The sequence below is a fragment of the Cydia splendana genome, chromosome 8 (genome assembly GCF_910591565.1).
Source record: "Cydia splendana chromosome 8, ilCydSple1.2, whole genome shotgun sequence".
In the NCBI taxonomy this organism is placed as follows: Eukaryota; Metazoa; Arthropoda; class Insecta; order Lepidoptera; family Tortricidae; genus Cydia; species Cydia splendana.
The window spans coordinates 14845046-14869728 of NC_085967.1; the positions used below are offsets into that span (position 1 = coordinate 14845046).

General features: G+C 37.5%; 1 protein-coding gene across 1 annotated transcript in view; it reads right to left on the reverse strand.

Moving 5' to 3' along the window:
* LOC134793178 (ecdysone receptor) overlaps positions 1-19764 on the reverse strand; it is a 46944-nt gene extending 27180 nt beyond the window's left edge. The window contains exon 1 of the mRNA XM_063764766.1: positions 19362-19764. Coding sequence (XP_063620836.1) covers positions 19362-19677 — 316 coding nt within the window. The 5' untranslated portion in view covers positions 19678-19764. The remainder of the gene's footprint in view (positions 1-19361) is intronic.
* Positions 19765-24683: the final 4919 nt, after the last annotated feature.

Here is a 24683-nt window from a genome sequence, read left to right on the forward strand (position 1 = left end):
CGTTTTTAACAAAATATTCATCTTCGTTTATGCGATACCGCATAAACGAAGATGAATATTTTGTCATGCAAATATTACCTTGAATTTCCACTTCAGTTTGTAGAGTGAGATTTACTGAATCGTGAAATTTAACGATCAGATGCGTGTGGGAGTGAGACATAACACGGGACGTGCAACGTTATCACACCTATGTCCGACCCGACTCGACAATATCCTACACTATATCAGAAGCCTAAACATTTACGACGTTTTAGAAAACCGCGACGCTAGCCGACGAGGTGGGCAAATCGTGTTGACACCTATGTGACAAGTACACCGGGATATAAGGAAACATAGGATATTTCTGTCGACGTGTTTATGTTATTTACCGAACGCACGATGTTACACGAGAGCGCATAAGGCTAATGGATATGCTAAATTGGGAGGAATTTGTTTCAAACGCTAAAATATGTTACTAGATAAGGTTGATGTGGTTTTAAGCAGCAACTTCAATCAAGGGAGTGCCAAGACGTTAGAACTTCCTTCTGGAAGAAATAGGTTTGATGTGGTTTTTGGGCAACCGTGCATGGTAATCGCCAACTTCAATCAAGGAAGTTAGGCGTGCATGTCAGATCTTGTTTTACATATGCAGCTGAAAATATAGCAGTTTGTTAGCATGTGCGGTTGTTAGCGAGAGCAGAGCATTCCTCAGACCGGTTCCGGACGCGGGCCGTTTATGGCCTCAGCGCAAATATAAATAGATGCGCTCACTGCGAACCATTCGTCTTCGTGATGCTTTACTTCTAATGTTTCGGCGTGAGCACGCGTTTGTGAGTCTTTGTACATTTAATGTGTATGTCAGGAAGTAGACTGTCGATCGTTATAAACGCTTGATTTTCTGCGTCGGACGCTATTGTTACAGTAATAATTTTCAGATGTGTCTGTAGCTTATAGGTACACAGCCGCTAGCAGTTGTTTGTCATTGTGATTAATCCCTGGCGTCTGTCTTTGCGAATTCATTACATATGTCTTGATCACGATCGTTGAATTATTTTATATATTCTGACTTCATATGGCAAGCTAAAGATGAACACCAGTCGGTTAGAATTTTACTATCACCATTGAGTGGTCGATATACCAACTTTATGATCAAATGTGTCGTGGGTACGCTCATAATCTTGTTATCCGTTATACAGGACGCAATTTGCACAAATTGCCATGTCGTAGCGTGATAGATTGTGATGTCTTCAATTTATATGTCGACTATCTAGACAATAGTGCTCGTTAGAGCTGTAAAGACATAGTCATAAAACAGTCTAATCAATGCAACTTAAGCTGAAGGATCGCCGCGGGACAAACTATGCAAGAAACAAATGGCGGTTAACTGTAGATTCGTATCTCTGTACGTTACTCGAGTGTGAGTTGTTCATTGCTGACAGAAGTTGGAAATAATGGCGATAGCATCAGCGAATTCTTAGTTGGACACGACGGCTCGCACTCACGAAACGCGGTGTCCACTTTCTCTTCAGATTCAAACATTCAGTATCCGTGACCCAGTGACACTCGGAAAATTCTCATTGGCAAACCGTGTGCGTTGTGTAACGGCCACGTGGCATTAGGGGCAATGACACCGGGAAATGTCAAGTTGATATCCACTATCACGCACCTTTAGCGCAGATAACGCGTTTCGTTGAACGATAACGTAATTCGACACAAAAGAGCAAGCTATAAGACTTATATTATAAGACCGATTAATCAGCTCCTCTGCACGTCGGTGAAGTCGTTATGCAACTTTGCTTATGCGGAGTGGAACTGTGGCAATGTGTTGCATAAATGACCTCGTAATGTCAAAGGGGGTCATTGGCGCGTCAGGTACGGTGACCACGGCTTAGATATAATTACATCGATTGAACCCGGTCTCCTTCGCTGTGTCTGTGACCCCGATGTAAATAACCCGCGCCGGTAAACAACTGACGCTTGCGTCAATGCGGCCTCGCCTCGCCATCGATGTGATCTTTGACTAGCCGACACTTTTCTTCTATTTTAGGCCCATGATTGACGTTAAGCATGCCACAATTCCAACTCAAAATAGCTATACAATACTTTATTTATACATTCACAAATAATCTACTGATATAATAGCATTGTTATTTTGAAATGTTAAATCTATGAAATATAGAGCCACCGCTAAACACTTTAATGACTATTCATTAATGTTGTGGGTTTGTAATCTATTCAAAGCTTTGGGTTTTAGTCGAGCGTATAATGTAAATAGGATTTAAATTATATAAATGATGTAATTAAACTACCAAAAGTGAAGGCCGGACAAATTATAAGACGGTTTAAGCGAAAGTTGCCAAGAATATTACGCTATGAAATAAACGGTCGTGTAAATTCCACGATGAAAGTGCCAAGTATTCAGCAGTCAGTTATTTAATCGTGGTCGGGCTTCACTGGCGTGTTTAGATATTGTACCAGTCAACACAGCATAAATAAACAGATAAATGGTACTTAAAGCGAAATAGAAGCCGCGTGTAACTATGTCTCATAGGCTAATAGAGACATGATTTATGATGAAGCTTCAATAAAGATTCTCCAAGATGATGACAATACCTATCTATACACATGCAAACGCTGTAAATTCATATTAACGAACTGAACGATTAAAAATACTCTCAACTGGTTTCATTTCCTTCAAAACTCCTTTGAAAGTCGAGTGCAACGTCGCCTATGCAATGCATTATCTACAAAGTAAGGTGACCTATATGATAAGATTACTTCAATAGCTGCAGCTGCACACCAAGCCACTCGCACACACACAGACGCGGCGTATTTACATCGTAGGTACAATGACATTATCGACCTTGACTACTGGCTCGTACATCAGGCACACGAATACACCAGTTGGCGTAGGAATGTGTGCGTCACGTATAAATTCGTCTGAACATAATTCGTCAGATGTAGAGCTCCAGGTTTTCTATGGGTATATTTGGAACGGTTTATTCGTGGTGGATGAATTATAGCTAGTGATAGAAGTTCAACACACGATAAGAGCGACGCCAACGTGCCGAACAGATTGCACCAAGGCCAAGAGAATTGTTATCATTGGCTTTAAAACGCATATGAAACAAAGCAAATACCAATCTAGGAGCCATTCCGAGGAACAATGTGTTGTTACATTTACATGCATCAAGCGTAGTTTTTGCACTTGTTAAGTATGATGCGATATCTTGACAGCAAGTAACTACAAACATGAAACATTGTACCTAGTTACACCGCTGTAGCAAAACTGTTCGTTGGTATTCTAACTAATTATGAATTTTAATATTCTAGCTATGTGTTACGGGACTAAGATCAAGATTTTGTTAGTGTCTACTACATTATGAGAGTAATTGGTACTCATAATGTTAATAACATTAATAACTACAATTATTATAGCTTTAGGTACTAACCTCATGTTACCTAAGGAAGAGCAGAGGCTCCCAACACAAGCTATTTATTGCTTACAGGGAGGCTCCATCCCTTTGCTTACATTTATCGTGTAACTTACAAAAATAAAGAATTTTGTATTTGTATTTTGTATCTGTCTCAGGAGAATCCTCGGGTTCTTTGGGCACTTGGCCCGGCGGGAACCCGACAGTCTAGAGAAGTTGATGATCGGTGGCCAGGTTGAGGGCAGAAGAGGCAGAGGCAGAATACCCACACGCTGGTTTGATGCCATTGAGGCAGTCACACGCGTTAAGTTCCAGGGCTTTATGCGGAAGGCAGAAGATCGGCCAGGTTGGAGAGCAATCCAAGAAAACGCAACTTATGGCGGTCACAACCCTCAGTCATGAGGTTACGACGAAGAAGCGAAGAAGAGAGATTTTGTATTTGTATAAACCTCATTATTTGATCTGAAAACATATCTCCACAGTGGAGATAATGAATCATCTTTTGTGAACTTCTCATAATTTAACCTAAATCAAACACAGTGCTAAACGGCTAACATGATGTAGGCAATAGCTGAACAAAGTACAAACACTCTATCATTTTATAAATTAATTACGTTATACGAATGTCTTTGATCTTGTAAGCCCGGCACAGTCAAACGGTTTCTTGGTATTTTGAAATCTTAGGACCTACCGCGAACCACATATTGCCTCGCTGTCACACTTAAATACGAATTTACAAGTGCGACAGAGTGCCACACGTCGAACGTGGTTCGCGGCGGCCCTCTTATACGCATGAATTCGTATCGTTTTGATGAATTAACATTTATGCTTGAAAAAACACGTGACAGGTGTCTATTTGTAGTACTTTTTATACGAACGCTAATAAGTATTATAAGGTTGTTAACCTATTATAAGCAAACAATACTGTGACGTTTATACAATAAAAGTGCAATGCGAACTACCTGCAAGTGGACATTCTGTTGTCATCTGTCATGGCGTACAGGCGGGTCGCGGAGCACACCTGACTGACCAACTGAGTTTTATTTATCACCTTGTAATACAACAGAACCTAGACGTCACAATGGCGACGAGGATAAAACACGTAAGAAAAAACAAAAAATCGATGTAGTTGCTAAATAACCGACAAAAAGTTATCAGTTTGAAATTATTTTTTCAATAAAAGGGAGGGAGACGAATGACCCAAATAGCACAGGTATGATGGACCCATTGTGGACTTAATTTATAGCCCTGAGCACATAAACATCTTTATAAGGTACACTTCTGGTATTTAAACTATATTTTGATCGAGAAAAGAACTATTTTTACGCTAATATTATTACTATAGGGCACATTTCAACGTCTTATTCAGTTTAAATACTATTTAATGCTTTTACCTTTCCAAAACACGGGTCGGTGAACAGAAATGAAGCCAAATACAGTAAAATAAGTTATTATAAAATAGAAATAAAACTTTTATAGCGACTGTGTATTTAAGGAGGCGTGTAAAACTATAATTAAGTTATACGTATAATAAATAAACTGTCGCGCATATTGCTGTGTAGTGCTGAATATGTCTGTTCACCGGTAATTTACTACAGGTAACTAAGTATACCAACGTGGTGCTGTCTGCGTTAACGGTTGTTGAAACAATATCTGGGTGCGCTGTAGTTTATTATTAGCTCACAAATGTATCAAATTAACGACAAATGCTTAATAATAGTTCACATAATAGGGTTAACACTTTTAACCAGAAGTTATCTACCTAAATAAATAATAAGTGTACGCTTTATTTAGCGTCAGACTCAATAAAAATCAACAGATCATCTGCTATACAACATGGTGCTACTTAGCTTACGTGTGCTAGTTAGATATGCATTTAAATTATTTAACCAAATCAGCCTAATATTATCTGGGTCTTGTTTCTATAATGCAAAAGGAAAAATAAGTAAACAAACTGATACTGTCGGTGAAATTTGTCGTAAAGCTTAAGCTTAATACGAGTATTCTCCAAAAATGGAATACTTTTATGGTTGTAAATGTTGTTGTGTTAATATTGCACTCACCCTCCTAGGGCCCAGCCATAGAAGGAAAAAGTCTGAAATTTGCTATTGAAATTTGAATCTATAGTGTAGGATTCAGGGTTGATTTTGTTTTGTTTAAAATGGAACGAAGCAAAACAGATGCAACTCTGCTTCAATTAAACATTAGGTTGTGTCGCTAAGGAGCAAAATGTCATGGTTACGGCGACGGCGAACATTGAATCCTGAACGAAGCGAGGTATTAAAATGGAATACTGAGCGTAGTGAGGGATTCAAGTGTTAACGCCCAAAGTGAAAATAATTTTGCTACCATGTGACCCATACTGCTTTTCACATCACATAATATATGTATAAGGAAATAAAAAATAAAAATAAGTTAGATTAAAGAACCTAAAGAGTCTTATTAAGAGTTTAAACCTAAAGAGTCTTAAGAGGTTAAAGAGTTAAAGAGTGAAAAGAGTCTGAAAAGTCTAAAGAGTTAAAAGAGTAAAGAGTCTAAAGAGTCTAAAGAGTCTAAATAGTCTAGAGTCTAAAGAGTCTAAAGAGTCAAAAGAGTCTAAAGAGTCTAAAGAATCTAAAGAGTCTAAAGAGTCTAAATAGTCTAAAGAGTCTAAAGCGTTTAAAGAGTCTAAATAGTCTAAAAAGTCTAAAGAGTCTAAAGAGTCTCAAGAGATTAAAGAGTAAAGAGTCTAAATAGTCTAAAAAGTAAAGAGTCTAAATAGTCTTAATAGTCTAAATAGTCTAAAGAGTCTAAGGAGACTACAGAATCTAAGTTAGAGTCTAAAGATTGTAAGAGTTTAAATAGTCTAAAGAAGTCTAAAGGGTCTAAGAGTCTTGAGAGTCTGTAGAATCTAGAGTCGTACATGTGTGCAGTAAACAGATTTTGTTGAAAATAATTATAATAAAAAAAAACCATTTTCCGAATAAATGTAAAAAATTCTTCCACCGAACTTAGAAAGTACCTATTACAGCTGGTAGGACCGTGGGCCTTGGGAAGGTATGGCTATGCTTAATAATTCTGCCGCGCCAGCAATGATTGCGCGGTGATCGATTACATTTGGAAACTCATGAAATGCTTACCTTGTCCTCCTTAAATAAGTTCTTTATTTAATTATTTAAACGAGTTTTCAAATGCAAGTACCGCGGTTATGGTGGTGGGGCAGGGTTGCTGATGCCGACTATGGTGTATTTAAAATAACTAACTAGACATTGACACAACCTTGCCTATAAATATGAAAACTAGAAAAGTCGAGTTTCATAGGCTGAAAAGACAATGGTATTAATGTATAGTTTATGCAAGATACGAGTTCCGTATAAATAAATACCTACAATTGGAGTGAAGACTCCGTGAGTGGAACCTAAGTCCGAATAAGGAAATACCATTGGAGTGAAAACTCCGCGAGTGCTGCATGGGATATCGGCCCATGTAGTGCAAATGATAAGTTCTTCAGAATTAAAAATAAATATAGCTCAGGAAAAATTCCATAAAATTTAAATTGTTAGTAATATGTGACTATAATTAACGTTAAGGAGTGAAACTCAGGTTATTGTCACAAAGACTCGTTGAACTTTAATGTATGTCTTGGGGTCCAATCCTATGTTTATGTGTCTGTTCTGTTTGTTACACGTTAGGTTACTTCGATAACTCCTTAAGTACAGAAACTCGGTAGTTAGAAGGTACTTACCTAACGCACATGTTTCGTGCTTACTTACGGATAGTATTACAATGATGTCTTAATTGTCCGCTTTAGAATGTGCCTGAGTGTCGTGTGCCTGCTAACTGCGAGCACTCTTCCAAGTACGTACGGTGTTTCAGAAGCTAGCGAAATGGACATTTTTAAAGTTGCTGTCGACAAATTATAAGAATACTTTTCGCAAAAACAGAGTTTGTATGAACGATTCGTGTATCGACTGATGCAACAAGAATTGTACTTTGGAAATTTCTAATCTAATCTATTCCTAATGATTCTAAATGTGATTCAATGCGGAAAATTGAGCCTCCGCCGATCTAAGGCAAAATATTGAATCTAGGGGTTTCAGTTACAATAAACAAGTGATTATGGGAACAAATTTGATAAAATGTTAGGAGGCAACTGAAAGAGTTTTTGGGCAAACATAACAAACAGGTAGACAGGATTGCGATAATGGCGCCGCCTTCCCCCTAAAAGATTAAATGTGCCGGCATGTGATAAATGTGCCTACAAAGGCCAATTCAAAATGCAAAGCTGCACTAGGACTAAATGAGTACCGATAAAAGTCGACGGGCCGACTAAATTAAAGTCCAAAAATAAATAAATTACCTAAAGCCAATCAACTAATTTTAGTGCCAAAAGAACACAATAGTAATTCTATAAATTTACAATCAGGTCAAAGGTCAATTTAAGGTAAATAAATAGACGCTGGGTCCGTCACAATGCCACACATTGTGTAGGTATCTAAAGTAAATGCTGAAAAAATACAAAGTACCAATCAGTGACGATGCGTGAAACCTTGCACTCCCACTGCGCTACTTTATATATGACTTGTTCCTAATAGTGAAAACATACACATACGAACATAGTAACCAAATCCGTAAAATGGACGGCCAAGCGATGGCGTTAATATCGGACAGTTACCCAGATAGAGATGAGTTTTAATTAAGTGTAATAAAAAGGCACGTTAGTGGGAAATTTATAATGTGTACGTATAAAAACGTAAGGACCAAACGTGATCTTGATTGCACCAAATTGCAGTTTGCTTAGTTGAGGTTGAAACTAACAAATTCAAACAAACCTTGTAAATTGAGGTTGCAGATCGAGCCTCTATATTTGCAAGAGTACATATATATTATCAAAGAGTTATTTACTTAAGTCGTTGTTTAATTATCGTACAGGTACTAAGTACCAAGTATGAACTAAAACCCAAAATGGCCTAGGGTTTTATTAAAGCAACGGAATAATAATAAAGTAAATCTTCGAACAATGTACTCGGTGAAACCGTGTTCATGGTAATGAAATTCCATTGGTTCCTTGTAAAATATACATAATTAGAGTTAAACAATATATGCCACCATCAAAATCAACATACACAGGTGCTAGTTTTGCTCTATAATATATCTGTAAGTAATTGAACCTAAGGGAAGCAAAATGTCTATAAAAAAAAATATTAATGTGACTGTAACCATGGTCAAATTAAGGCTGTGTATATTGTAGTCAAGGGCTACTGTAGACTATAGTCAAGGCTAAAATCAACTTCCAATTGTAAGCAGGGATTAAAGTTGTTTTCATAACATAAATAATATCATTCATTGTATAAGTAACATTAAGTTGCTAGATTAACAGTAGGTCGATATACCATACTTGAATATAACTGAGGTCAATACTGTATTCAGCAAGTATTATAATTAAAAAACGGTAATAAAATAATGTATCCAATGCAATTTATAATAATAACGGTCAAATATGTAGGTACCTACATCATTTTACCCGAGTAATAGAAATCTATTTGTATAGATCATGGTTTGCGTAAATAACATACCAGTACACAAGTAAAACTAAATAGGTTGTGATATCTGGTATGACTTTTTACCTTACTTAACATTGGACCATTTACGTATATTATAAATTGCATTATATCTATATATTATACTATATTACCTATTAAACAGCCAAGTAAAACTGAGGAAATCAGTTGTTGCCAATAAATAATGTACATGTACGAGATGTTATTGGAAAGCGACCTGTGTGTTACAATTTTATTGGAAATTCACGAAATAGGTATTAATTGTGTGAAACGTGTATATAGCTTGAACGTTAATGAAAATACCTAGAAAAGTGTAAGCATCCAAAGAAAATATGTATCAATTAAGGTTAAACTCGTAAGATATTTAAACCTCGAGTTATTATCATTTTGAATAAAAGAAAGCAGACTCAAAATTCAAAACTGAAAAAAGGAGAAGGAGAGAGACTGATATTGTAAAAGTAAAACCATAATTGTATTAAAACACTTTATTACGCTAAACAAGTACATAACAATAAGAGAATAGAATAAATGTGTACAAAGGCGAACTCATCCCTTTAAAGGATCTCTTCCAGCTGACCGCTAAGCAACTGAGAGAGATACTAGGAATAGTGTAAATATTCCAAGGTTATATTGTTAAAAAATGTTTATTGTTGAACGGTAGAGAAATGAATATATCCACACCTCGCCGAGTTTCTTCCGCCGGTTCTTCTCGGGTCTGAGGTTAACGCTGTTTTCCGAACCGGTGGTAGTATGTCGGAATTAGAATCTAAATTAACCTAGCAGTTATAAGATAAACGGATGTGAGATGACTGAACTATTGTTGCATGGCTAACGCATAAAATAAAATAAATAAATCATTATAAAAAGGAAGAGATGTGACGTTTATACAATAAAAGTGCAATGCGAACTACCTGCAAGTGGACATTCTGTTGTCATCTGTCATGGCGTACAGGCGGGTCGCGGAGCACACCTGACTGACCAACTGAGTTTTATTTATCACCTTGTAATACAACAGAACCTAGACGTCACAAATACGTTAAACAGATTCTTGAAACATTTCTATTTAATTTAATACTATTACGCTTGGCTTCGGAAACCAATTTCTGAATATTATGGACTTATGTAATAAATAGCGACCCTTCCCGGCTTCGCACGGGGTAACAAATGTTCTAAACCTTCCTCAAGAATCACTCTATTGATAGGTGAAAACCGCTTGAAAATACAAACACACAAACAGACAGACGCGGCGGGCGACTTTGTTTTATAATGTGTAGTGATAAAAAATTGGCAAATCACAAAATACTTGATATTTTTCCTTCATCATAAACAATCAAGGTAATTCAAACAAAGAGTTCGTTCTAACACATCGTTAGAACGCTTATCGCTTAAAATTCCCACGCAAAAGCATCTAACTGTTTCTACCTCATAATAATTACACGATCACCATCACTTGTGAGCATGATAGTTTTCTTTTTTAACTCGAACATAATATAAGAAAATAGTTATTTGTACAACAAGAGATCAAAGTTTGATATTTCTTCGAGTGCTTATTTTGAGTCCCGTGCAAGCGAAAGATTCTATAATAGATTCACGAGCGTAGCGAGTGAATCTAATTTAGAATCTTGAGCGTAGTGAGGGATTCAAAAGCGCACGAGATGTAAATAACTTTGATCTCGTGTAGTACACAAAATTTTTCACCCTAAGCAGTGAGAACATACCTAGAGGGACAGAGATAATAGAACCCAAGTATATCGAAATTTTATTAGACCCCGCATGTTGAAATGACATTTGACTATAAAGGTCACTTGAATGACATTTTGTCTCACTCAGTGAGCAAAATGCGATTTTGCTCACTCATTTTGTTTCACTCAGTGAGCAAAATGCGATTTTGCTCACTGAGTGAGACAAAACGACTTAGTGAGCAAAATCGCATTTTGCTCACTGTTTTTAAGAAGCAAAGTAGCCTTGTTCGAGCTGCTGAGGTGAAAATATATTTACTTACATACCAATTCATCTGTTGGGCTAGCTAATTGAGATACCTACAATTATTTTTTGTGAGCATTTATTTACTCTTATCTATATGCATAGTTCGTTTTTTTAGCATTAGAAAGAAGGTAAGCAATATTGACATGTCTTTTTATTAAAAATCACTTTTGAAAAATAAGTCACAGCAAATATGTTAGAATTATAAATCATATACCTAATCTTTTACATTATTTTGAATAGAATAGAATTGATTTATTCGTAAGCACAAACAATCGGTACAATACATTATATAAAAGAAAACACTAAATAAGATTAAAGTGCCACGAAATGGCCCCATCTCAGCATGTTGCTTACAAAACAATTTTTTTAAAAGCGTTTTTCAATAATTTTCAATAAAAAACACGTCAAGATTTTTTACCTTTTTTCTAATGCTAAAAAAACGAAGTATAGAATGGAAGGTTTGCTGGCCCGGTTAATTTGTTATTAATTACAATGTCAAAATGACATAACGGTGTGGACACAGCTTAACAGTGCAAGAGATTTGACGATAATCGACGCAATGTTACGCTAATATTACAGTTCCAGAGTCACGTACGGCATGCGAGTTCCGCGTTAAACGCCATCGCCATTTCGTGCGTCGAGTCCAATGGAAATGGAACGAGTTTCAAATAAAAATAATAATAATTATATGTACCTACATGTATGCGACCGGCAGACAACCGTTCAATTCTTTCCGGCCAGTTGCAACAATGTGATGTGATCTGCGAGTCTGCTGCTGCACGAATTAAAAAAAAAAACCTTATCAACACCATCAGTGCTAAAATTACACTAAACTAGCGGATCTATGTAATCTTTCATGGTCCATGGTTTTAGAAAGAATGCCGGAATCCAATTCTTATCGGTATGAGAAATCGTTTGGGGCTAAGAAACGCTAAGGTGTAATTTTGATATAAACCTGACCCAGATAATGTGCAAATTGCAGTACAGTTAATTTCATGTCTGACAGGTTTTTTTCTCATCCATCTTCGATTTGAATATGGACCGGTTCAATAGCTTGAAATCATCCCGTTTCGGTTCGTGCTGCAGAAAGCAGAAAAGCAATTATTTGAATTCTTTATTTTGTAGAATAATTTACCGACTGGATTTAGATTCGCGATTTTTTATATAACGCCTTTTTGTAAATCTAGCAAAACTATTCTTAAGCCCATTTGCACCATTCCACTATCCCGGGGTTAAGCGGTTAAACCGTTAACCCAGTGTCAAATTGTACTGGTAACCATGGCAACTCCAGGTTTAAGCGGTTAACCCCAGGTTGGTGGAATGGTGCAAGTGGCGCTTAGAGAATTTTGATTTGATAGAAAACCGACAGGCTCATGGTATAATAATATACTCCGCCTGGTACTCCATTCCCGTCTTTTCTAGGTCACCTAACTGACACGGGCCTACGTCATCATGCGACAGCGCTATATGATAATATGCGATAGCGCTATATATAGCGGCCATGTTGTTGTGACGTAGGCCCGTGTCACTCTGGGAATGGAAGACCATGTTTTATTAGACTATGGACAGGCTAACCAATTTGTCAGTAGAAAATGGCACCAAATTTAAAATTTGTAGCGCCTACATTTTGTACCTGACAAAGTCGGCTCGCCAGACTGTATCTATTATGTTGTGATCATTAAGAACGTTTGACAATGCTTTTTTGTTAAGTCCGTTATGGCATTTACGATCGTAGATTACCCAAAGCAGGATGTAGCACAGTGCTAAGTTTGTTTGGTCGTGCTTAATGCCGATCCATTCCAGAGATTACGGTGTCCATTTGATGGTATTTTGCGATATTATAGAACAAATTAACTTTTATCTTTTCAATTACAATCAATATTAAGTAGGTAACTGATTATTTTTCCGAATAGTCGCTCTTTCATAGAAGGTACATAAGTATCAGTTCCCTTGATTAGATTCGATTAGAAAATCGAAGTTCGCAAATTGCGGGATCTTTCTCTGTCACTCTTTCGCCTTCATTGGAGTAAAAGAGAAAGATCCCCGTAATTTGCGAATTTCGGTTTTCGTGGTAACCCCTCACATCTGAATGATAAAGAAATTCACACGTTAAAAGCAAACAAAGTCAACGTCTCAAAATGTTACATACTTACTTATTTCAAAAATAACGTCACTCAAACATATTTATATTTAAATACACAAATACCTATTAGAAGTACGGGACTGAAAACTGGAGTACAAGTACCTAAACTAAATAAGTAGACTATCAATAGTACAAAAATAAGTAAATATTGCAAAAAATAAGTGTTAACGGACAATAAAGGTTTACTCTTTTTGGGACTGATTGTTGTACCGGTTCTTATAAATTTGTACCGATAAATGTTAGTTCGGTGGCGTAAGTGGTATTGTTTTACAATTAAATAAAAAACGGCGGTCGTGCCTTAGCTAAAAACTTATATACCTCAATATCGACAGTCGTGATCCAAAGAAGATTATCTAACCAGATTGCTTTGCAAGGAATTGAGACCCCGTGATTTGTCTCAAGATATTCGATCTCAAAGTGGTTACAGCGAGCAAGTCGGCTCAGATAATAGAACTAACAAGCGACGCGATGGCAGCGCGTGCGCAGCCGAGCGCGACGCGCACTCGACCGCATATCCGCTGCGATTCGTCTTCCTAGAGATCCTAGAGTAATTCACTACAATGTGAATGTGAAGGTGAAGATCCACGACTCTCAAGAGCGCAAAGAACTAATTTAATGAATCAATTTAATACTGCAGATACATTGATACCATTAAAATTTGACGATTTCCATAAAATCGCTATATGTCTTCATCTTTCGTGCGATTATTAAAGAGCTATGAAGCGAGTCGATGAACTTTAAATGTGAACACTGACGTCATTTGTTTTTGTTACATAACAGGTAGAGTTAAGATTTTACTTCACTCGCCTAATTAACGCTGCTAACTCAATGTAGGTAGCAGTAACATAAAACCAGACCTTTTAATAATTAATTAGCAATGCACGTGATTAGCATTTAAATCAATCTATACTTCAACAGCGCGCGTATAATGAAATAGAATGGCTTTTATAAAGTATAGTTATGAAATGAGGGGGTCAGACAGACCATTAGATTAGTCAAAGGGTTGCCAAATCTAAACGCTTTGGACCCTTGTGACTTAGCGTGGCAGCTGCTAGTTCAATGCAGATTATTACTTTAACACCGCCGTCAGCTTATGCACGAAGTTGTCGTTTAATAGTTGCGAAGCTGATCCGATTTGTATGCTAATTACGGGACTCCAAGTCTAACTGAAACGATCCTTAAATAGCCGCTAATGGCCTGAGTACGAGCAATAACAAGATAATCTTGTTACTAATTCTACAGCTGTATTGTATGGTTTCAACAGTGAATTGGTTAATTTTGTAACTGGTGATTGGTCTTTTAAGTTAGGTAATCAGTAAGAGATTGTTATATGTAATATAGTAATCGAAAGGGACGCCCATGTAGCAACATCCTGAAAGAGGTAAGCGACCTCGTTTGATCAAGAATAATCAATCATGATGAATCGCGACATGTAGACATGAAGGGTGGATCATATTTCACTATTTATAACGACATAGGTATGTGGAACATTTTTTTTGGCGATGGATATATTGCACGTTATAACACGTGTAAGTTGCGCTTGAATATCTAAATATTTGAGAAGGTAAGTAAAAAAAAGGTTCTAGAACAGACAGACAGATTTTAATAACTAGTCAAAAGGTAAACTAGCATAATTAACAGCTGTTTTCATTGTCACCATAGTAGTTAAGAGATATATAGTTAATAGAGGTCTATAACCCTGTCCGATTAGCTATTCATGACGAGAAACAAATAATTTCCGGCTAACTTAACCGGCAGCACACCATGAAGTAATTAGCAGTGGCCAACATGACTGCTATAGTTGGTTATTTATAAAGCCGAAGTGTCAAAAAACTGCGACGACCTTGGTGCCCCCGCGCGGACTCGTCGATACGTTCACCTCAGGTGGGGCCCGCGGAACGAGTTGTACCATTACTCACATATGGTCTATTTTACACTTGTACATTGCTAAATAGGTAGCTAGAATGACTGTGGAATTACGTACGGCAACAAAATGTGCTGCTACATAATAGTTAACCAAAGGAATCAATACATTTTATTATTGCTTGTTGAACTCGCATATAACTATAACCGCATTGTTTAGATGGATGGCTTTGGCTTACCTTGGCGCCTATAAGGAAATAGATTACAGCATTGTGGATGCCTATATACCTATGTATTAATGTTTTTGCAAAACGTCCGTAACCTCAAGGCAAATAATACATAAAACTAATTTAGGCACAGTCTGACAGCTTTTCAAGATTACATAGCACGCAAATAATAGTAATAGGAACCAACTAATTAATAAAGTGAAACAACAAGAATAATATAATTTTTGAATAAAAACAAAACTGTGACTTTGATGGATTGTGAACTTGTGTGAATAAATATACCTGATCAGTGTTGTGTAGGTATATCATTCTATCGGCTTTTTGAGCTTTAAAGAGAAGCCACATACATTTCCCTTTTAAGAAGTGTTGTTTATCCAAGATCAAATATCATTTTCTTGGAATATCAAAATGTTTATTCAATTCAAAAGAGAGCAACATACTCCCATGTACCTACCTACAGTCTACCAGCATTAAGTACCAACAACAATGTATTTTTTCCTTCTGCCGTAAATTTGAAACCCATTTTATTAACTTAATTCTGTCATAAACTTGCCCGCATGGCAGCTCATTTAAACGCCAATAGACCGTTTTCTAAGTCATGGCAAGCCAATGCAATGAGAGACAGAGAATTGAATGCGGGTAACATTTAATACTTAGCAGTATAGTATTAATAAAATGTAAAATAATACTACTGTATGGAAATCACGTTCTTTAAATTAAAGCATCAAACAAAAGTAAGGTCGCTTTATTTAACGCGAAACGAGCAATCCAAACGTTGTTTGACAAGGAAGCTAATGTGTGGCATTGAACAACGCGAACTCGGAAGCAGCCCTGAATCGTTAAAAGACTAAAGCATACATCTTTTGTGCCACCTACACACTAAACTGACGATAAATCAGAACTGAAAGGTTTTGTTCCACTGACTGAAAAGACTTAAGAAAACAAATAAACGCCGAGCGTATTAGCAACTAGCAAGATTGTAAGTAGTTCACAAATTTTAATGCTATGTTTAACGTTTGGGTGGATAGACAATTACAATTTAGTAATGGCCCTACTAAATTAAATGGGCAAACATTCAAACATGTCCCGAAATAGCGTCAATAAAAGCGGCTAGCTTCGTATTCGCTCCAATTTCAATAGCTCTTTAATGATAATGCGTGTTTCTAGTGTTTCTACGCTGCCAGATACAGGGCCTTGATTAAAGTTTTCACTGTCGCGTTTAATTAAAGCGATAGCTACGTTACTCGTTTTCTTATAAACAGTAGCTGCATGAGTGAAACGAAAGTTTACCGCATCAGCGCACATAGAAATCTGCAACATGCCATGGTGATGATTTTCTCATTTCTCGACAGGATGGAGCGATTTCTAACACGTTGCCTATGGGTACACTTTATGTTATTTAGAAAACATGTTAGGTACTTAGTAAATGTAGGAAGAAAAATACTAAAAATATTATTTACTAAACAGCCAATTAAGGGAAGCAACGAAGCAGATGGAGTGTTGTTACTTAGGTTGTTACGCTGTAAAGTACCTATAATAAGACGATAGTATTTCTAGTGAAAACAACCAGTACCTTACTCTCTGTCTGTATCTTAAAATAAAAGTAATAATCACAACATATTTCCTCACATTCAGTATTTTACTATTTTATTGTTGCGGTACTTTTTAGGATTTCGTACCCAAAGAGTAAAAACGGGACCCTATTACTAAGACTCTACTGTCCGTTTGTCCGTCCGTCTGTCTGTCACCAGGCTGTATCTCATGAACGGTGATAGCTAGACAGTTGAAATTTTGACAGATGATGTATTTCTGTTGCCGCTATAACAACAAATACTAAAAGCAAAATAAAATAAATATTTAAGTGGGGCTCCCATACAACAAACGTGATTTTTTTGCCGTTTTTTGCGTAATGGTACGGAACCTTTTGCGCGAGAGTCTCACTCGCACTTGGCCGGTTTCCTAATTTATTTAGTCAATAGTTACGATTAGTGTGAGCAAGTATACATATAAATACACATGCGTGTTTTGTCAGGCGATGCGATTTACCATCAGGAGTCAGGAGTGGTCTCTAAACCGGTCGGACCGGCCGCAGTCGCTTCGTCGAAACACCATCCAACTCACTTACTTAAATTGTTAAACTGTATTACTTGGCAAATTGAATGTGTCTCAAATGGAAGGAAATGACTTAAAACTGTTTCATGGCTTTAAGTACCGGTTTAATCTCACGCCATCTTGGCAGTGGTACTTGAATAGGTACCAAGTTGAATAATATGTTTAAATTTGTTTATACGGGTAGGCGCTTATGTAAAACAGACATGTAACTAATAATGTGACTAAAAAAGCAAAAAATATAAAAGTAACGCGTATAAATAGGTTGCGTAGTTAAAACCCAATAACGTTTAAAAAAAAACGTTTCTTACTTTCTTGCAAAAAAAAAAACTAATTATCCTACAGTCTTCGTTTTCTTTGGTTTTGTTGTGTAACCATATTGGATACTGAAATAGACTTCGTTTATAAACAGCTCATAGGTACCTCTTGTAAGGGGACGCAGCCCTTCCAATTGTCGCACTATCCCCTATCCCCTATTAAAGCTTCCTACTCATGATTAGATTACATATTTTATTGCTACGAACGTGACTGAGTAGACACAATTTTTGGTTAATTTATCATTGCTCTGGATAATTGATTACGTTATTAAAGTTTTTTTAACTGCGCAGCATCTAGTTGTCTATCGCAAATAATATCAAGTCGCTTCACGCATCTTAAAATAACAATATGCTATAATAAATTTTCCACAATAACCTTGCAGTGCTACACCTATACCGCGATAAGAATTAGTCATTCCATCCGTGGTGAGCCTCCCACACTTACCGGGTGGACGCTAATCAAACATGCTGTACTAGTACATCATAGACAAATACGTGTGAGGAGACTAGGAAGCTTGTGGGATGAGACGCTCCGGTCTTGTTCCGTTCAATTCAAAGGACTGCTATTATTAACCAGATCTAGGTATCACGCGTTTAAGTGCTATTTGAAAGTGGTCTCAAATTTCAAATAGGTATCACTATCGAAATCTATTACTCATATATGACGACGGATGATGTGTCTATTTTGATTAAGGAGTTCTGATTAAGAATTTAGTTTGCGTGCCAGATCTCAATTATTGAATAAATCAATAAATAGGTAGGTACTTTAACTTTATGATAATGAGTAAAAATGACGGTAACGGTAGGTACAAGCTCACAAATTGTATTTTTATAAACTGATCACTTTACCAGCGATTGATCCTAGTCTGATCTGATATAAAAAGGAGTGTCAACACGGCCAAATATTAAATAGAAATGAGGAATTAAGGAAATGGTAGGTATTAAAAACTGGTACCAATTGTACCAAAAATGTTATGATTCCGGTACGTGGTAGAGCACCAAGTGGAACAAACTTTTGGATAGGTAGATCGTGCAAACGGTAGTAGGTAGGTATGGCGTAAGTTATATGGTATTTATGGTACATGTCGACACCTACAGTGTACAGTTCTTACATATTGAAGCTATGTACTTATTTTTAAATGTTTCGCCCACATACAATCTGTCATCAGTGGTGATTAGTCACATCGCAAATGAGGCAGGTAGGTGTATTCCTATGTAAACTATTTTTTTAGGTTCTCAATTATTCAAAAGGAACTATTTTTAATGTTTTTCTTATTTAGTAAACCATGTTTAATTAAATATGGTACATAAGAGATAAAAATATGTCACATATGTACTTAAGTACCTTCTGTAGATATTAATATTTACAATGCAGCGAACTGCATATTCCAGAGCAATTGCGTTAATATTGTGGGAGCGGTTTAAGTTATCTAGCAATCAATAATAAACAGGTGCCTTTCTAGCTTCTATAAGGGCTGTAAGTGTAAAATAAATACTCTATTAGGTCACGCTCAATTTTGTGATTGGTGTCACTAAAAGATGCAAAGTGCAAACTACTGATAAAAACAGATGTTCGATCGAATGTGGGTAAACAAAACGCTTGTGACATTTTGTGACAGTCGCGGCAAGGCGGCCCAGAGAGCGCAGCGCCGGTCAAGGTATACGGGCCAAAGGTCGATGACAGCGCGACCGCGCCAAAAAACCATGCCATTGCCAACACAACTTTGCCGCGCAATTCTAACTAGAATATTCCAAATTCTAACCTGATGAAATGGATTCGTTCTCCGATTTTGGCGTCGTCGGCGGCATCGGCAGCGGCATCGAGGGAAGAGGCTGCGTCTGTTGCTGTTGCTGTATCGTACATGTGTTCCCAAGTAAAGATTGGGCCGTGTTGTATGTCATGCCATCGTCGTAACCCCATAGCTCGAGCCCGCCGTACTCGGGGGACGCGAGCGATTCCGGAGACATCACCATAGCCGGCGGCAGACCCAGAGCGGAAGACGACGTCACTTCGGACGAGCTCTCCTCGAGCATTCGCAGCGTCTGGAAGCCTCCGTTGTTGGACCAGCGGCGTCTCATGTCGACGAGCGCGTCACACGCTCCGAAATCCACGATCGCCGATGGACATCCTACGCGGGCTTTCACTTCACTTTTTCCTCGCACTAACTTTTAAAAACACGGCACTCCGCGCGTCTAACGTAACTAACGATCACTGTCAACCACTAGAACTTTTAAACGTCTCGATTTAATAACTTTCTCGTCACTACACAATCCGTACAACAGGTTAGAAAAACTAGTGAGTCTCACGAGCGAACGAATTTATTTTCTATGGTACGAAGTTTGAAAAAACGAGAGGAGTGCGTTGCGCTCGCGCGACCGTCGTCAACGGAGTACATAGAGCGAGCGAGCGACGCGGCCGAGCTCTCACTGCCACGGTCGAGTGTGACGTCACGTCACGGTCCCCGCGCCGCGCGCCCGCCCCGCGCGGGCCCGCGCAGCCGTGGCACAGAAAGTCGACTCACGGCGACATTATGTAGCGCGCGATAAAACACCCTCAATTTTAAGTGACTCTATCAACTTTGCTTGTTACGTAAGTTTGATGGCTTGGGAAAGCTATTTAGAAAATAAATATTTAAGTGGGCGTATAACTTCTATTACGTTAATTAGGTACCTTGGGTGACGTACGATTGGCGGACGATTTAGTTTAGCCTTTAGATATACCTAGGACCTAGGTACAATTACAATTAGCAGAAAATAAGAAAAATAAATCTGAATAAAATATACCAGTGGGTACCCAATTAGTTCCTACAGATATTATACTTAGGTGCCAAGTTACCAATAAACAGCTAAGGTGCCTAATTAATTACTATTAACCCTCTGCGACTGATGTGCGATCTATCAGACACCGCCAAATATTTTTTTTGTTGCTATGTCGGCGTACGGCACGATATAAGTAGTTCTGTCTCGCTCATTACCTTCCTCAAACGACTCGCGGCATCGGACAGTGATGCCCGAGCGGCAATGTGGTGCATCCATCGGGAGATATGAGCTGCGGGTGTCCCACAGACGTGAGCACAGCAATAAGTCCTGGGTCTGACAGACCTCACCTCATAAAAATATGTACTTGTTCATAGTAATTATGGGGTCTATCAGACGTCACCTCACAAAAATAGTAATGTTTCTATAGTGTCTGAGAGACCTCACCACATAAATAATTATATTTTACATAGTTGATCGACGAAAATCCTTTAAAATAAGTACCAATTTCAGGACTGATTAGTGCCTTATTCTGTCTTTAGATTTTATCTAATTTTTTTTAATGTATAAATATAATGTTCAAAAGAAGGAAAATTAATGAAGTTACATGAAGTTGTTGATTGTTAAGCTTTTTTTTTTAATTTTTTTGTTAGCCTAAGTACAAATTGTAAAAACTGTGATCTCATTATAATTTATTATATATTTCTTATGTATTTTATTTTAAATGTATTTTACAATTGAATTTATTAAATTATAAATGGATTGATTGTTATATAAAACAATAGTTACCATTTTGCCATTAGTTTATTTTGAATGAATTAACGAAAATGAGGTCTGATAGACACCACATCAGTAGAATCTCTCTAAAAAAGTCACCACAGTTGCAGAGGGTTAATTAGCGTATTAGTCCAAAAGAGAAAAATTATGTAAATCTTCTCGTACGTGTCTGATTTTATTATGTAGCATGAATTGATTTATTGCAAAACGAAAACTTATGAATAAAGCGCTAGACTATACCGACTAAGTGCCTGCGTTTTCTCTTGCAGGTAAATACGAGTAAATCCATATATACAGGCAGGTCCAGTAACTTCAAACTTCAAATACTTAGCCAAAGATTTTAGACACTTTCATATATAGAATTTTCCCTTACAACGGAACGTAACCCTAATCGGAAACCGGGGAGCCAAAGTCAACTAGGTCACCGCGGGATTCAGCAAAAGGTCAATGTTAAGAGGCCTATCGACCCCCCGACCTAGTTACCACCTTTCGACACAGATATCAACCCGGCTAACCTGACACATTTCAGAACCGTGTCACCAATACACCACAGATCGGCGATGCCCTCAAATTTGGAGCGATGACCTGAATTTCAGGTACTTATCGCACTTCAGCCAATATTCGAATTATCAGCGATAAAATCGGAATGTCCTCGGTCCATTTCGTTTCCAGAAACTCTGCTTATTCAACTAGATACAAAAAAACACGCGAAATACGTCAACGGTGGTGAAAATGTACCAAAATACCCTAGTAAACAGCCAAAAGCAATGCCGCAGCTCCATTTCTGGTTTTGTAAGCCGCGTTTCGTAATAGCATGCTTTTCGCACAGTCATGTATGCGTATGAGCCATGGCTTAGATTTAGAAGTTAGATAGTTCTGTGACGCGGCAGCCATGATTGATGTTGGCGTCATCAAATCACGTGCTAGGAGCGTTGACCGCCAGTGTTTTGGAAATACAGCATAAGAGGTATACTTCCTTACTCATGCTATAGACTTATATGTAGATCTTGCGAGAGTTCCGGAGTTATTACTCTGGTTTGATGCTATCGTGAAATATCGCTGTTAGAATATTGTAAATATGAGAATCTTTTTTTGTTGGAGCCACATTTTCGGAGGAAATTAGCTTTATATACTTCTTACCAACGAATACGAGCTCTCAGAGCTCTGTAGTCTGTAGTATACACTATACAGTGTGTATGCCACGTAACAAATGACACCAGAAAATAAACGTGAAAGATTAATTATAAAGGTTTTTATGAATTAAAGTGAAAATTCTGTTAAAAATATAAATCTTACAGATTCTAATTTTGTGTATCGTACAGAACTTGCGCCGTAAGATTTAACTATAGACAGGCGTGGCTCACTCCGCGATTTCGTCGCTTTGCTACATATAGCTAAAAGTACATCCGTTCCACACCAATTTTGGGGAAAGCCATAATCCGCGCGTGGCGCTGTCGCCACCTAGCGGCCATATCTGTGCTGATCGTAACAGACGCGTTTTGTTAGAGAGTGAGTCTTCTGTACCTAGTACTATTATTTATTCTGTGCTATAGATCACTAAAACCCCAACGTACCTAACTAATTAATAGATGAGAAAGCAATATGGAACACATATATGATTAATGAATATGAATCCATGTTCAAAGCTGGAAACTTGATTAGAGAGTTTCATGAATATTAAGATCTAACGAAGATTGCAGATTCATATTACCGCGGCTTTTAGGCTCCGAAATAATATACATACGTTTCATTATAATATTTATAATTATTACCCATGTTGAATGATATCTGCGAGTATGTTTCTACATACATATTATATTCTTTTAAGTCCTATAAATGACACTTGCCAGGTTAGATAACTACCCTACAGATACCACAATAATTGAAAAGACTGAGAGAGGAGTTCAGGGCTTCGATGCATCGCCTAAGAACTAAACAATTTTTACCTAATGATAAAAAATTGTAGTGGAATTCACTGCATATTGCTCCGTTTAAACCATTTTCGGAAAGTTCATCATCAAATTCTCATTCAGACATCACTTCAATTTCTTCGCATAGACCTATTCATAGAGAAACAATAGTAAATTTCGTTACTAAAACTAGTTCGTTACATTTGCATAAAAGCTCCAAAAGTCCATTATTTTGCCGGTAGATTCCATTAGGTAATTTGGTCATTCGTGCGTGCAGAGCATTACAGAGTGTATCTACCCCGCCCGCGCCTCTCTTTGCCGAATTACTTTGCATTTATCTGGCGATGTTTACACGTTCCGATTCTCGATTCTGATTCGATCTTTTAACGGATTCGGACATGTAACACCGACATGCGTTCTATTTACAAATGTGAGACTAGACTTTAAAAGTAGACACGTTTTAATTAGTTCCTCAATTAACTGAATTCGAATAGGGAAATGACAATTGCTAGCTACAGCTAATGAGGTATACTAGTACATATAAAGCCGGCAAATAGGTAATATGTATATCACAAATAATATTTGCCGGCATAATTGTAAGTATATTTCTGAGATTTTTGACAAGCGATATCTGGTGCATATGTAGGATGTTTTCACCGAGTTTATTATAAGCACGGTAATTGTCATAAGTAGTAAGTACAACTCCGCAAGAGACAAATTAACTTTAAACGAACGAAGTTTCCTGACGACCGGTAACCGATTCGGCCTCGATATTTTAAACGATCGTTACGATTGTCGCTTGCAACATGACAAACGGCAGAGTCTAAACGGCCTTTCCTGCACCGATTCGCCACAGCCTTGATCCCTACTAATGTCTATTAACTGATCGAGGAATCAACTCAACTTTTTGCTCGACTGGTTTCCATTAAATGTAAATTAGAGATAAAATTAATCGGCCAGTCGCCGGAGCCACATTATTATATACCAGGTTTGTGATGCAATTACAACTCTGCAGTAATCACTACCTGCCGAATTAAAGTTTGTTTATTGTTTCAGTTTCCACTGACAACTTCGTTGATGGCCATTATCTTGAGAGAGCTTTATGAATTAATTGCCTTTACCACTAATAACCTCTAAAAGCATTTCATTAAATCGCGAATTGCCAAGACGCGTTTCTGAGTTTGTTTTTTATTAATCGCCGCAGAATGAAAACCACTTGTCATGGCGATAGCGGTTGGTAGCTGAGCAAAGATTTATGTAGTACGGCGAATTCTACATACCGGAGAATGATTAATGTAATCGAATCTTGGCTGCTAGCCATCCAGCCTTTTGTTGGAGCTTTTAGGAAATAAGTAAGTAAACAAGGCGATTGAAACCACCCTGCTTTAACAATGGCGCTGAAAAGTCAATAAATTACCGTTCCGGGTCGTCAGCTACATAGCTCGCCTTACCTGTAACAAAAACAAAATAGATGAGAAAACTGATCGACCAACGAGACAACAACAGTCTAGTAGTTAAAATATTAATCATAACGAAACGCATGTTCACTGCCATTAGAGCCATTACTACAGGGGCATCAAGTTTTTCTTGTTTACATTGTTATTTGTAACTTATACCATTATGGGTTGATAAAAACAAGAA